Below are 12,664 nucleotides of genomic sequence, written 5' to 3'. Positions count from 1 at the left end.
GAGCGCCGTCTCAACATTGAGGGACGCAACCTCAATATTGATCTGGACGCGGCGGCACCCAGGCCTCCGGTGAACGCCCGGATTCAGTCAGGCGCACCGGTGGCCGGGGTGGGCTGTGCTGCACTTGCGGAGCACCTCCGCGCCATGGCGTGGCCACCCAAGTTCCGCCCCCACCTGCCGGAAAAGTACGACGGTACTACTAACCCGTCAGAATTCTTGCAGGTGTATGTTACCGCCATCACAGCGGCTGGTGGTAACGGCGCTGTAATGGCAAGCTACTTTCATGTAGCCTTGTCTGGGCCAGCCCGGACCTGGCTCATGAATCTCACACCTGGGCGATCCAGTCCTGGGAAGAGCTCTGTGCGAGGTTCACAGCGAACTTCGCCAGCGCCTACCAGCAGCATGGTGTGGAGGCACACCTTCACGCCGTGAGGCAAAAACCCGGGGAAACGCTTCGGGCCTTCATCTCGCGCTTCACCAAGGGAGCTCCGGGCTGGCGACCTCGTCCTCAGACGGATCCTGAACCGAGCGGGGCTCCACAAACTCTCCCCCAGCTGGGAGGGGCCCTTAAAGGTTACAGAGGTATGCCGGCCCGGATGCGTTCGCCTCGCCACAGAAGACGGAGTGCCGCTGCCCAACCCATGGAACATAGAGCATCTGCGTAAGTTTTACACCTAGACAGAGTAGGGAAATAACTTTTCCTTTGTAATAAGATAGAGTTAGCGTGCGGTCCAGAGCGGTTGGGGGCTACCCTCGTAAACCCGACCTCTGGCATCCATCGCACTAGCGGCTAACGCGCGGCTCATAGCGGTAGAGGTCCGACCTCGTAAACCCGGCCTCTGGCATCCATCGCGCAAGCCATGTACATCGAGATTGCAAAGGAAAGATTTTCTCCTAGTTCTGTCTTTGTGTCAAGGTTAAATTACGCATTTCGATCCTCGGAATTTTCGCTTTTTCTAACCCCCGCGGGACCTCTACTCTTGTTGCTGCAACTAAGATCTGCATTGAGCTGCTGGACTGCCGTACAGATCCGGACCCTCTTGCTGCTGGAGAGGGGTCCGGATCCCTAGGGACCTACTCTGGGGAGCGGGTACTTGTTTCCTGGGGTGGTTCGGAGCCCAGTGTAGCCGCTTAGCTGGTTCCGCACCCAAAAGCCTGCACACTCCACCACCCTGTAACGAGTGCTCTAGTACCTGGAGCCGGGTAATTAGGGGCCCGGACCTCGTCTCAGCCCAAGAGCTGGCTTTCTAAATCCAACACGGCATGTCCAGCACTATATCTCAAAGGATCGAGCACAGCAAAGTGACCTCATCCACTGCTGCGAAGGGTCTGGGACGGTGAAGCCAGGTCCGGAAAGATCGTGCTGTTTCCTGGAGTGGTCCGGAGCCCTGCGTAGCGCCTTAGCCTGGTTCCGACCCTAAGCCTACGCACTCCTCCACTCTGTAACAAGCACAGAGCTACCCGGACCTGTGCATCTAGAGCCCTGGACCTGGTACCAGCCTGGGATTGGTCAGGAAAAAGCCCCGCGGGTCCGTTACTAAGCTATAACTTTGAAGTGGTACACAGGTTAAAACCTGGCTGGTGGTGGTCAGTCTCAAACCATTGAGCCTACCTACCAAGGGGTCCGAGTATCTGCTTCAAAGCTTTCATGCAGGATAAGAGCCAGTCTCGATGGTAGAAAGACTCATAGCAACCGAGTCTCTCTCCCAGGGGGCCCAGGGCATCCGCCTTGTCCCGGACATCATGGATGAATTCTGCATGCGTCAAATAGCTAAGTTGCAGCATCGTTGCTACTATATAAGCAAACTTGATTCTTCTATCTGTACTCCTGTATACTACACAGGGAACAAGGTGCTTGATCGTCTTGCAGGCTATGCAGCCCTATGCCAAGAAGGTTCGGAGTATCTTCTACGGCTCAGATGGCAGACAGGTCGAAGCAACAGAACCTATCTGCCAGGGGGCCAGGGCGCCGGGGTGCTGCATATTGCAAATCAACAACTGACAAACAGCTAAGTTGAAGCTTTTCTGCTTCAAAAATTTCAGCTAGTACAAGTTTGTTACATAATGCAATAGAAAAAAGATACAATGCCCAGCTCAAGGGTCTGCAGGCCCTCGCTTGAAGTAGGCGGCGACGAAGTCAACGACCTTCTGCACGCTGTCCCGAGCGGCGGCCTCCGTCTCCGCTACAGGGCCATCCACCACGGGCGCCAGAGAGATGGTCGGATCGTGGCTCCGGAGGCAGGTCAGGATGTGCTCCGCCACCAGCCGGATCAGCTCGCGGCCCTCTGTTTCAAGCTGTCCGGCAAGGACTGGCCCCAGGCGCTGGAGCCTATCCGAAGCAGAACTCAGCACCGGGAGGGCGTCAGCTATTGAAGCTGGCGGCTCCGCCACCTGGATCGGGCTCAGACCAAGCGGCACCAGCGCCAGGCTCGCTTCGGTTGCCCAGTCAGCGATCCGCTGGGTCTCAACACGCTGGTCTTCCTGGTGCTTCCGGACCGCCTCCCGGACCGCCTCTTGCACCCGGGTGTCCAGAGCCGCCTTGGCCACCTCCACCTCGTGGGACCTCTCCTCGAGCTCGCGGGACCTCTCCTCGAGTTCGCGGGACCGCTCCTCCAGCTTGGTCTCCCTCTGCTCCGCAGATACCTTCCGCTTCTTGAGCAAGTCTCGCTGGCGCCCAAGCTCCTTCTCTATGCCGGTGGCATGAGCCTCCCGCTTGGCGAGGGACTTCCGGCCCTCCTCCAAATCCGCCTCGTCGGCAGTCAGCTGGCGGGCTCTCTCCTGCAGTTGTTCACGCCATCCCTGCAGAGTCGCAGAGAAGACGTCGAGCTCCTGCCTCCGGACCTCGAGGTCCTCGCTGCGAGTCTCCAGCTCTGACTGCTGGGCTGCAAGGTGGGCCTCGAGGTCGGACCGTTGAGCAGCAAAGCCAACAACCTCCAGGGTGAAGTCCTGCTCCCGCTGCGCCAAGGATTTCTCTCGGTTTGACACCGCGAACTCTCGATCAAACACCTTCCTAAGGTTGGCTCGGTAGGCCTCTTGGTCCGCCTTGAGCTTTGACCGAGTTTCCGCGGCGTGGGAGGCTTCAGCCTTGGTGTGCGCCTCCAGACGGGTGTGCCAATCGGAGAGGCGCTGACGCTCGCTCTCCAGAGCAGACCACTCCCGCCGGAAGGCCACCTCGGCAGAGGAGGTTGCCTCCTCGATCGAACGCCGAACTCGCAACAGCACCTGAGGAAGCGGAGTCGCATCCTCCTCCGGAAGTGGTATCTGCAGGAGCCGCCTGCCAAAAACCACCTCCAACTCCTCCTCTGCGGCAGGACCGGAGCTGGAGGTAGGGACTTCTGCCGCGTTACTTGTCTCCGGCGCCTCTGCTGCCGCCGAGTCGGGCGCGGTCGTGCCCAGCTCCGGCGCCCCCGCTGCCGCCGAGTCGGGCGCGGCCGGGCTCAGCTCCGGCGTCTCCGCTGTCGCCGAGTCGGGCGCCGCCGGGCCCAGCTCCGGCGCCCCCGCTGCCGCCGAGTCGGGCGCGGCCGGGCTCCGCTCCGGCGCCTCCGCTGTCGCCGAGTCGGGCGCCGCCGGGCCCAGCTCCGGCGCCCCCGCTGCCGCTGAGTCGGGCGTGGCCGAACCCAACTCCGGCGCCCCCGCTGTCGCCGTGGCGGACGCGGCCGCGTCGGGCGCGGCTGCGCCCTACACCGGCACCTCCACCACCGTGTCGGGTGCGGCTCCGCCCAGCACTCGCGCCTCCGCCGCTGCGGCGTCGGGGGCCGTGGCGCCCAGAGCCGGCTTTTCAGCCACCACGGCACCGGGCGCGGCTGCACCCAGTACCGCCGTTTCCTCCACCGTTGTGTCGGGTGCGGCTGCGTTCAGTATCGGCGCCTCCACCGTCGCCGCGTCGGGCGCGGCTGCACCCAGCACCGCCACCGCCGCCGCACTGAGCACTGCGGAGTCTAAAAATGGCACGCTAGTCAGCTCCATGCCACGCACCATGGGGTTGGCACAGGACGCCGTACCTGAGGGCCCCGCACCTGCTGCCGCCATCGCTGTCGACGCCAGGGCCGCCGCCGCCTGGGCACCTGCCAATGTGCCAGCGACGGTAGAGGAACCGCTGGGGCGGGAAGCCCTGGTTGCAAAGCAGAAAAGCCATCAGGAAAGAAAAAAACAGAGCACCGGCACAAAGGAGGAGAGTAGATGACACTAACCCGGAACTACCGGGGACCCAGTGTCCCCGGAGCCCGGGCCTCTTCTCCTGCGGCTGCTCCTGATGCTGCTGCTGCCCCTGCAGCTGCGATGCAGGCGCAACCCGGGCTTGCTCCCGCTGCTGCTGTCCCTGTGGCTGTGGCATGGGCGCAACCCGAGGTCGCACCAGTTGCTGCTGTTGCCGCCCGCGTGCCTGCTGCCACTGCACTTGCGGCTGCTCTTGCTGCTGCTGCTCTTGCTGCCGGCGGGAAGAATTCCTTGGCGGCGACGGTGGTGGTCCAGTCACGCCAGAGGACCCGTGGGGGCCGGTAGCCCGGGAGCTACCCTGGCCTGCGCCCTCAGAAGACCTCTGGCGCTTCGCGGCGGGCTCCGAGACTAGGGTCCCGTCGCCACGGAGTAGCCTCCGCCGGCCTGCGTCTCCCGATGACGCACCGGAGCTGCTCTGTGCCCGGCTGGAGCCGGCCGCGACCGCGCTGCTAGCCGCGGCCTGCTTCCCCTTTGTGGTGGCACCGGACCCCGCAGCGCTCAGCGTAGCCTGATCCCCGGACGTGCCAGGGATCCGGAGCCCACGGTCCGGGTCACCTCCGGTCTGCCGTGGGGCCAGTCCCCCATCGTCCAGGGTCGGCAGGGTAGCCAGCACCGCCACCCTCGCCGGGTCCTCGCAGAGGGGGACTATGCTCTGCGGGAGGATCAGGTTCTCCGGGATGAAGGTGTCTCCCGTCACGTTCCGCACCAGGACCTCCAAGGCCTCCTGGGTCAGGTCGCTTCCCTCCCCGCGGTGGGTCCTGCTGCAATCGTTGAGGCCGGTGAAGCTCCACGCCGGACGCGGCCGCTGCTTCAGGGGGGCGATACGGCGCTTCACGAAGTCGCCGAGCACGTGCCATGAGGTGAGGCCGCTCTCCGCCAGCGACCTGATCTTTTCCAGCACGGAGTCGAACTCCGGCTGCAGCGACGGCTTGGCCCTCCAGGATGCTTTGTCGGAGGCGGGCCCCGCGGTCGGCAGGGCAAGGCGCTCGTTGGCTTCGGTGGTGGCGATCACCCAATCCCTGCGCCACTCCTCCCACCTTCCGCCAGCAAGGCTGGGAATGTAAGGAGTCGGCATGTCGCTTCTTATCTGGAAGTAGTACCCTCCCACTTCGTCCCTGCTCCTTCCGGACCTCACCAGAATGAAGAAGTAGCGAAAGAGGATGACGCAGGGATGCACTCCCACGAACATCTCGCATAAATGCACGAAGATGGACGCCAGGAGGAGGGAGTGGGGCGTCAGATGCTGAAGCTGGAGGCCGAAGTCTTCCAACAGCAGCAGTAAGAATGAAGAAATTGGCAGTCCCACGCCGGCGGAGACGTGCGAGGTGAATAGCACGAACTCCCCGGCGCGGAGGTTGCCAAGGGGAACCGAGCCTGCTCGCACCCCCCAGCCGGTCTCCTGAGCACTCCACCCAAGCAGGCGGCGCACTGTGTTCAGCTCTCCCTCGGTCTGGAAGCGACGGGGATGAACAAGGGATGCCATCTCTTGGTGGAGTGAGAAGGGTGCCTGTGTAGGGGGGAGAGAAGGCAAAAGGGCACAAAGGCTGGAGGAAGAAGACGAATGCGGGAAAGCAACTGCGGCATGTGGTGCACCCCGTTATAAAGCCTGACTGAACCGGCGCGCCCCGGAACCGTCGCCGAAACTCAAGCGACGCCCGCGCCTAGAGTTAACCGCCCAGTCCATGACGTGGGGGCCCAGGCCCACCTGTCAGGGAGAGCGGGTAATCAACGGAGGTGTGAAAAGGCGGGATCCGAACCGTCGCCCGCGCGCGTGGAGCAAGGCGGAAGCTGAGCTGACGAGCGCGCATTGATCGCAGGCGTGGCCGAGCTCCTCGGGAGCTGCGCCGGTGGTAAATGATCCGTTTACTCCGGCCGCAACAATGCCGAACGTCGCGCGTGTGACTAGGTGAACCACTGATCGTGGGTCCCAAAGTCAGTAAGCCGTTGCGATGTGATGAGGCAGCAACCAACCCGACGGGTAGTCAAAGCTGGTCAAGACCCCTGTAGAAAGGAACTTCGAGCTATATAGAGCCAAATCGCAGAAGTGGCCCCACCTGTGGGTTCGTACCTCCCCCAAGGTGGGCCCGGGGGCCACTGTCGGTACCCTGTAACAGGGATACCCACTCTTACTGCAGCAAGGCAGGACCCGCGTAGTTATCCGTAGCTGCGCGGGAAAGACGAAGTAGCCAGGCCCCACAGGCCAGGCTTTTCCCTCACCAGGCCAGGCTTTTCCCTCACCAGGCCAACGGCCCCGGACCGTTCCCCGCCTGAGGATGGGTCCGGTGACGCCACGTGTCTCTAAGGAAGGGAAGCTCCGGGCTGACCGCCGAGGCCTCGGACCCCCAGAGGGGTCCGGGACCTCCTGCGCCGTCCGGACTCCCCTCACCGTGTAGGGGTCCGGAGCCGCCACGTGTCCCGGAGACGCGGGATCGTGCGCGAGTCTTCCGCAAGAAGACTCGCTCACCTGCCGCATTTAATGTGGTGGACAAGGCGTGCTCTGCCGCCGCGGTACGCAAGACAGCCTTGTCAGGCCTCGCTGAGCACCGCGTATTACCAAGGAGCACAGTGCAGCCGTCTGTGCCGCACCCACGCAGAGCCCGCCTGCAGCATTAAATGGATATGACAGCACGGCACTTTTCCATCATGTCGCCTACGCCGCAAGCTACACCACCCGCTTAAGCAGTGTGGCGAACGGTGCGCTAGCTACGACAGGCCCGACCTGACAAGACAACGCCAGGACATGATGGACGAAGGGCTCCGGGAGCAGGCGAGGGAATCCAAGAGAGAGATCTCCTTTGCCTGCGACGCCATAATGTATGAACAAGTACGTTATTTTATACTGCATCGTTGGACCCACCTGTCGGGGATCCAACAGCTGTGTACGCACCCCCTTTAGATATAAAAGGGAGGCGCTCGCTACGCACCCCCTTTAGATATAAAAGGGAGGCGCTCGCTGTGCACAGGACAATCCAGACTGACTCAAGCTCACGCAACCTTCTCACTCTCGTGGGGAGGCAATACAACACACAGTGGACGTAGGGTATTACGCTCCGGCGGCCCGAACCACTCTAAATCCTGCTGTGTTCCTCGTGTTCTTGAGTGAGACCGATCTAAGACTAGCTACCCCCTGAGTATACACCCTCTGGGCTAGGGCGGGTGCCTTCCGCCACCCGGCTGTGGTTTGCAGCACCACGACACAACCCATCTATATAAAAAATTTTGTAAATAGACATTTAGTACTGTGTTTACACGCCGCCGAACTAAACACGGTCTAAAGTACCATGCTAGTTTTTTTGCGCATTGTAGTAAGCATTACCATGTCATGTCAACATGCCAAGCTAAGGACACAACACCAAGTACTGACGGACCATATTTTAGGGTATTCTAATTTGCGGGCGATCGTACAGAGAGTTTCGTACGGTCGATTTTCGACAAACTTTTTTTTTTCCTTTTTTCATTATTGTTTTGTCATTTTGTGATAAAAAAGAAAAATATTTTGAAGAAAGAAAAAAAATTGATGAAAAAAGTTTAAAATAGAAAATTTTCAGAACAATTGAAAAATTTTCAAGAAATTTTTTTGCATCCAAATCTAAACTAAAAATATTTGGGAAAAAATTTCAAGAAAAATATATGAAGAGCGAAAAAAGAAAAAAAAATGCTGAGAAAAAATTTGAAACAGAAAAGTTTGAGAAATAATTGGAAAAAAAGTTGAAGAAAAACTTTTGCATCCAAATCTAAACTAAGAAAAGTTTGATAAAAAGTTTTCTATAAAATTGCATCCAAAAATAAAAAACAAAAACAAAAACAAAAACAGTACTGCTCCCCCGGCGGAGCTCACCGCCGCCGCCGCCGGGGACGAGCGCCTAGGGGAGGTACCTGTCGCCGTCGTCGCGCCTCCCCGGGAAGGCCTCCGCCGCGCCGCGCCGCGCCGCTGACCAGCCGTGGCGCTCGCGAAGCTCCCGAGCCGGAGACGCCGATGCCCCAGGAGATTTGTCGTTTGTGTTTGGTATCGTCCCCTGTCTAACTGTACTAGTATTAATTCCTCTCTGAACCATTCAGAGTTGTCACTTGTCACGGACTATTCAGAGACCCAGACCGCTAGCTCGATCGATGACGACTGCTCGCCGGCGACACCGCAGCCGCGACTCGCGCGCGAGTCCGAAGAAACGTCAAAGCTCGTCCTGTCCGTCCTGTTTAGTTAAAAAAAAATTCTATAGTACTTATCGTATCAAATTTTTGGACACATATAATACATGGAGCATTAAATATAGTTAAAAAAATAACTAATTACACAGTCTAACTGATTAGTACGAGACGAATCTTTTAAATTTAATTAGTCAATAATTAGATATTAATTATTAAATAACAATGAAAGTACTACAACATCAAAATTCAAAGATGCACTGAACGTACTAACACCGTACGGAACGCAGCGTGGAGCACGGAGCACGGAACCAACTTTTACTCATTGCAACCAAACTCTACTAAGGCTTGTTTAGTTTCCATCTCATAAATCCCGTAAATACAAAAAAAACATCACATCGAATGTTTCGACACATGCATGGAGTACTAAATAAAGTCTATTTACAAAACTTTTTTGCATAGATGGGCTATAAATCGCGAGACGAATCTAATGAGCATACTTAATCCATGATTAGCAACAGTGATGCTACAGTAACCATCCACTAATTATTAATTAATTATAGATTAATTAGCATCATTAGATTTGTCTCGCGATTTACAATTCATCTGTGTAAAAAAAATTATAAATAGACTTCATTTAGTACTTCAAATTAATAAAATTCCAACGCAAAAATTTTTTGCGCCGAAACTAAACACGGCCTCAGATTGAATTGGATGACTTGGCGACGACGACGATCCGGCTAGCGATCTCGTCTGATCATGCATGTGGCGTGGCGACCGGCCGGCCGGGTCTCCGCCGCCGCCGTCGCTGCTGGGGTGTGTCGCCGGAGGCCGGCCGGGTGCTTCTGGAAGGTTAGGATCAGCGACAGCCAGTGGTGCTAGGCCCAACGGCAACGCGTATCAACGACCTGGAAAGATCTGCTGCTCAGCGCCAGCGGTCGCCGTGCCTCCCGGGGAGCGGCAGCGCACAGCCTGCTTGTCCAGTGAGAAACACGCCGCGCCGCTGCCGTTGGACCTCGCTAGGTCGGTGGCGGATCTGGAAAAAATATTAGGAGAAATTCACTTTATTTTTTACCTATAACTACTCATTTCAAATTTTAGTGGCTACAAATTTATATGAGGGTTTAGGAGGGGCTCCATGCTTCTAGCAAAGCATGGGTAGAAGAGGCTCGAGCCCCAGCTGACCCGGTGCTAGATCCGCTCCTGGGCTCAGTAGCATTATTGGTCGATCGCCTCACCCGATCCGGGCTAGTTTCTCCGCGTCCATGTCAGTTGGAGTTGTCGTCGGTTGTCGCAATTAGTTTACTTGGAAGTAGTAAAACTTAGTACTACCAGAGCTCTATGCCACGAACGTTCTTACAACCTCGTCTAGGCGTCGTTGTCGTCGATCGCCTCTCGCTCGCCCTCCAGCCCTTGTATATAAACGAGCCGCGAGCCCGGCGCTAGTAGCCAGGTCGTCGAGAATCCAGGCCCTGCTCGATCTTGGTCGTCCAAGCAGTCTTTGCATCGCCGATCACTGCAGCTAGCCCATCTCTAGTACTGCAGCTCGACCAGTGGACGATGTCGAAGCCGGTAAAGGCTTCGATTGTTTGCTATCTCCTTCCGTTTAATTTTTGCTCTTGATTTGCTCCATTTCTGGCTGCAAGGAACTGCTCTGACGCTAGCTAGGGCCGCTCTGGGCTCGTCGTCGTCTCTGTTGCAGCAAAAGATCGTGATCAAGCTGGGCATGCCGAGCGCCAAGAACCGGAAGGAAGCCATGGCGCTGGCTGCCAAAGTGCACGGTACGCACGCACGCGTTAGTTCATCGCACAAGCGAGCTGTATATAGCTAGCTACCTCAAACAATGAGCGCGCGAGATCGATGTATATATATGTATATATGTGCAGGGGTGAGCTCGGTGGCGATCACCGGCGGCGACAAGGACCAGCTGGAGGTCGTCGGCGCGGGCGTCGACGCCGCCAGCCTGGTCAGCCGCCTGCGCAAGAAGGTGCTCCGCCGCGCCGACATCCTGCTGGTGGAGGAAGCCAAGGACAAGAAGAAGCCAGAGGAGCCGCCGCAGTGGTGGTGGCCCGGTTACTACTACGCTCAGCACCGCCCGCCGCCGATGCCGGTGGCCGTCTGCGAGGAGCCAGCGATGGCCGGTTGCCACATCATGTGAAACTATTCAAGATAATCGATTTTGCACTAGACGATCGACGTACGTATATATATGAACGTTTTTTTCGAGACAGTACATTAGCACGTTTCTCATTAAGAAAAAATCATGCGTATATATACGAGTTTTATCTACACTCATGTGTAGCTACTCTCATCATCAGTATATCATCGTGTGTATGTCCGCATACTCATCTATCACTTTGAGTATGTTCATATACTTATTCTAAAATACTTCAAAGGTATATACATGAAAATTTTCATAAGCAACCCTATTTTTTAAATATACTATAATTATATCTTAGTATTAGTATATAAAATAAGTATGTCCATATACTCTATGTATGGTCACATACCCAACATATATATCATCATATATATTCTAGTATGAACACATATTTCACATACATACTCTTCGTTAGATCAGATACGTCCTATATCATGAGATATACATGTGGGAGTAGCTACACGCGAGTGTAGAAAGAAATCTTAATATATATGTGTGTGTGTGTGAGAGAGAGTAGCTACAAACGTTGCGTGCATGCTTTCATCTACGTACGTGTATGTTAACGATATGCATGATGAGGAAATAAATGTCTTCCAGTTTGAGAAACCAATGCTCCAAACAAGGCTAATGATTCAAATTGTATTCCGTAAGATGAGGAAAAGAAATGAACATTATTGAGGGCATCGGCAGCTCAGCAGTCGGCAGCATGAGCCACGCCCTCGAGAATCAAGTTCGCAAGTTCACGTGTTGCCCCCAAATCTCGGGGGCCCTGTGTGGCTGTGTGCGAGTGCCCACATTGGGCCTGCTCAACTCGTACTACCAGAAGCCGGCCGGACGGCTCGATCGCATCGCTTCAGCCAATAACCTGCAAGTGACTCGTTCACAGGGGCGGATCCGCCATTTTGGGTTTGGGTATTTAAAATTTTCAAACAGTGAAAAAATTGATAACATAAAGTATAAATATAGCATATAATTAAATACGGGAGGTTTGTTGATGTCGTCCCTCTCGGTGGCGCGCGCGGAACAACCTCCCCCCACCCCCGGCCACCGCCGCTTGGGCCCCCTCCCCCCTCTCTCCTACCGGGCTGCCACCGGACGCCTGTAAGGCGGCGAGGATGGTGGTGACAGGGCACTCTCTTCTTTACTTTTTTTTCTCCTCTCACCCCCAACTCGATTTGCTCATGGTGGAGGCAGCAGTCTCCGGCAGCCGGATCCGCTTCCCCCTGGCCGGAGCGAGGGTAGGGAGCAAGGGGGTATGCGTCGCCGCCGTGGGCGCGCGCCCAGATCATGTTCATGCTGTGGTTGCGCCGTACGTGACCATGTCTTCGTCGTGATTCCTCTTGCCGCCGCTCCCTTCTGTGCGCCTGTGCTGCGGCAGCGTTGGTACACCGCCCGGGGGTGGCGGCGCCGAATCTCGGACCGCGGTGAGGCTGGAACCGACCTTTGCCTTGTGGAACCGACGCAATGGCGGGATAACTTCAGCTCGCTGGTGGAGGCTCAATCCCTCGACTCAGATTGCAGCATCGCTCATGGGGCGGTGGTACCGCCGGTAGGTGTTCTAGGCGAAAGCCTTTCCAGATCTTTTGTTTGTGTCGATAACGGCAGCGCTTTAGGCGTCGTTTCCCGGGTGAGGCGTTGTTGTGGTGACGTCTGCAAATATTGATGGATCTTCGAGTGAAAATCCAGCTCTGGCTTGCTGGATAAGGCGGCGATGACAACTTTTCTTCTTGTAGCATCGTCTTGGAGGTCCTTTGACCTGACTTAGTTATCTCAGTGGCATCAGACGGTTCGGACATCGAATTTCTAAGAAAACGAGAGATGTGATGGTCTGGTGCTTCGTAAAGGTTTTGCAAGGGTGAAACATAGACAAAGAGAAGGATTGAAGCTTAGTCTTCTTGCTTTCTTTTTTTATCTTAGTGTTTTCTTTCTTTTATTTTTAGAGCATCGTTTGAGGTTTAGAGTTTAAGAACTCTTGTAACGATTGGTTGGAGACATTAGCATGTAAATGTTCAAGGTTAGAATTTTTTGTTTATCTAAAGAAACCAGAGACTTGTCTAGTGTTGGAGTTCATGAGCACGGAGATCTTTTTAAAAAAATGGGTGGCAGTTCAGTAATAAGATTTGTTTGTAATAAACTATTTATTAA

The 12,664-nt window shown here is 55.9% G+C and overlaps 1 protein-coding gene across 1 annotated transcript; it reads left to right on the top strand.

Annotated features, from left to right (window-relative positions):
• Positions 1–9,820: 9,820 nt before the first annotated feature.
• Positions 9,821–10,782, top strand: LOC120643054 (heavy metal-associated isoprenylated plant protein 47-like). Its single transcript, XM_039919589.1, has 3 exons — positions 9,821–9,930; positions 10,061–10,139; positions 10,245–10,782. The coding sequence occupies exons 1-3, from the start codon at positions 9,919–9,921 to the stop codon at positions 10,514–10,516; spliced, it is 363 nt and encodes a 120-aa protein (XP_039775523.1). The 5' UTR covers positions 9,821–9,918; the 3' UTR covers positions 10,517–10,782.
• The last annotated feature ends 1,882 nt before the right edge of the window (positions 10,783–12,664 follow it).

The sequence above is a fragment of the Panicum virgatum genome, chromosome 7K, assembly GCF_016808335.1.
Source record: "Panicum virgatum strain AP13 chromosome 7K, P.virgatum_v5, whole genome shotgun sequence".
Taxonomy (NCBI): domain Eukaryota; kingdom Viridiplantae; phylum Streptophyta; class Magnoliopsida; order Poales; family Poaceae; genus Panicum; species Panicum virgatum.
The sequence above is the reverse complement of the archived record's forward strand: the minus strand, read 5'-3'. Positions and strand labels throughout refer to the sequence as shown.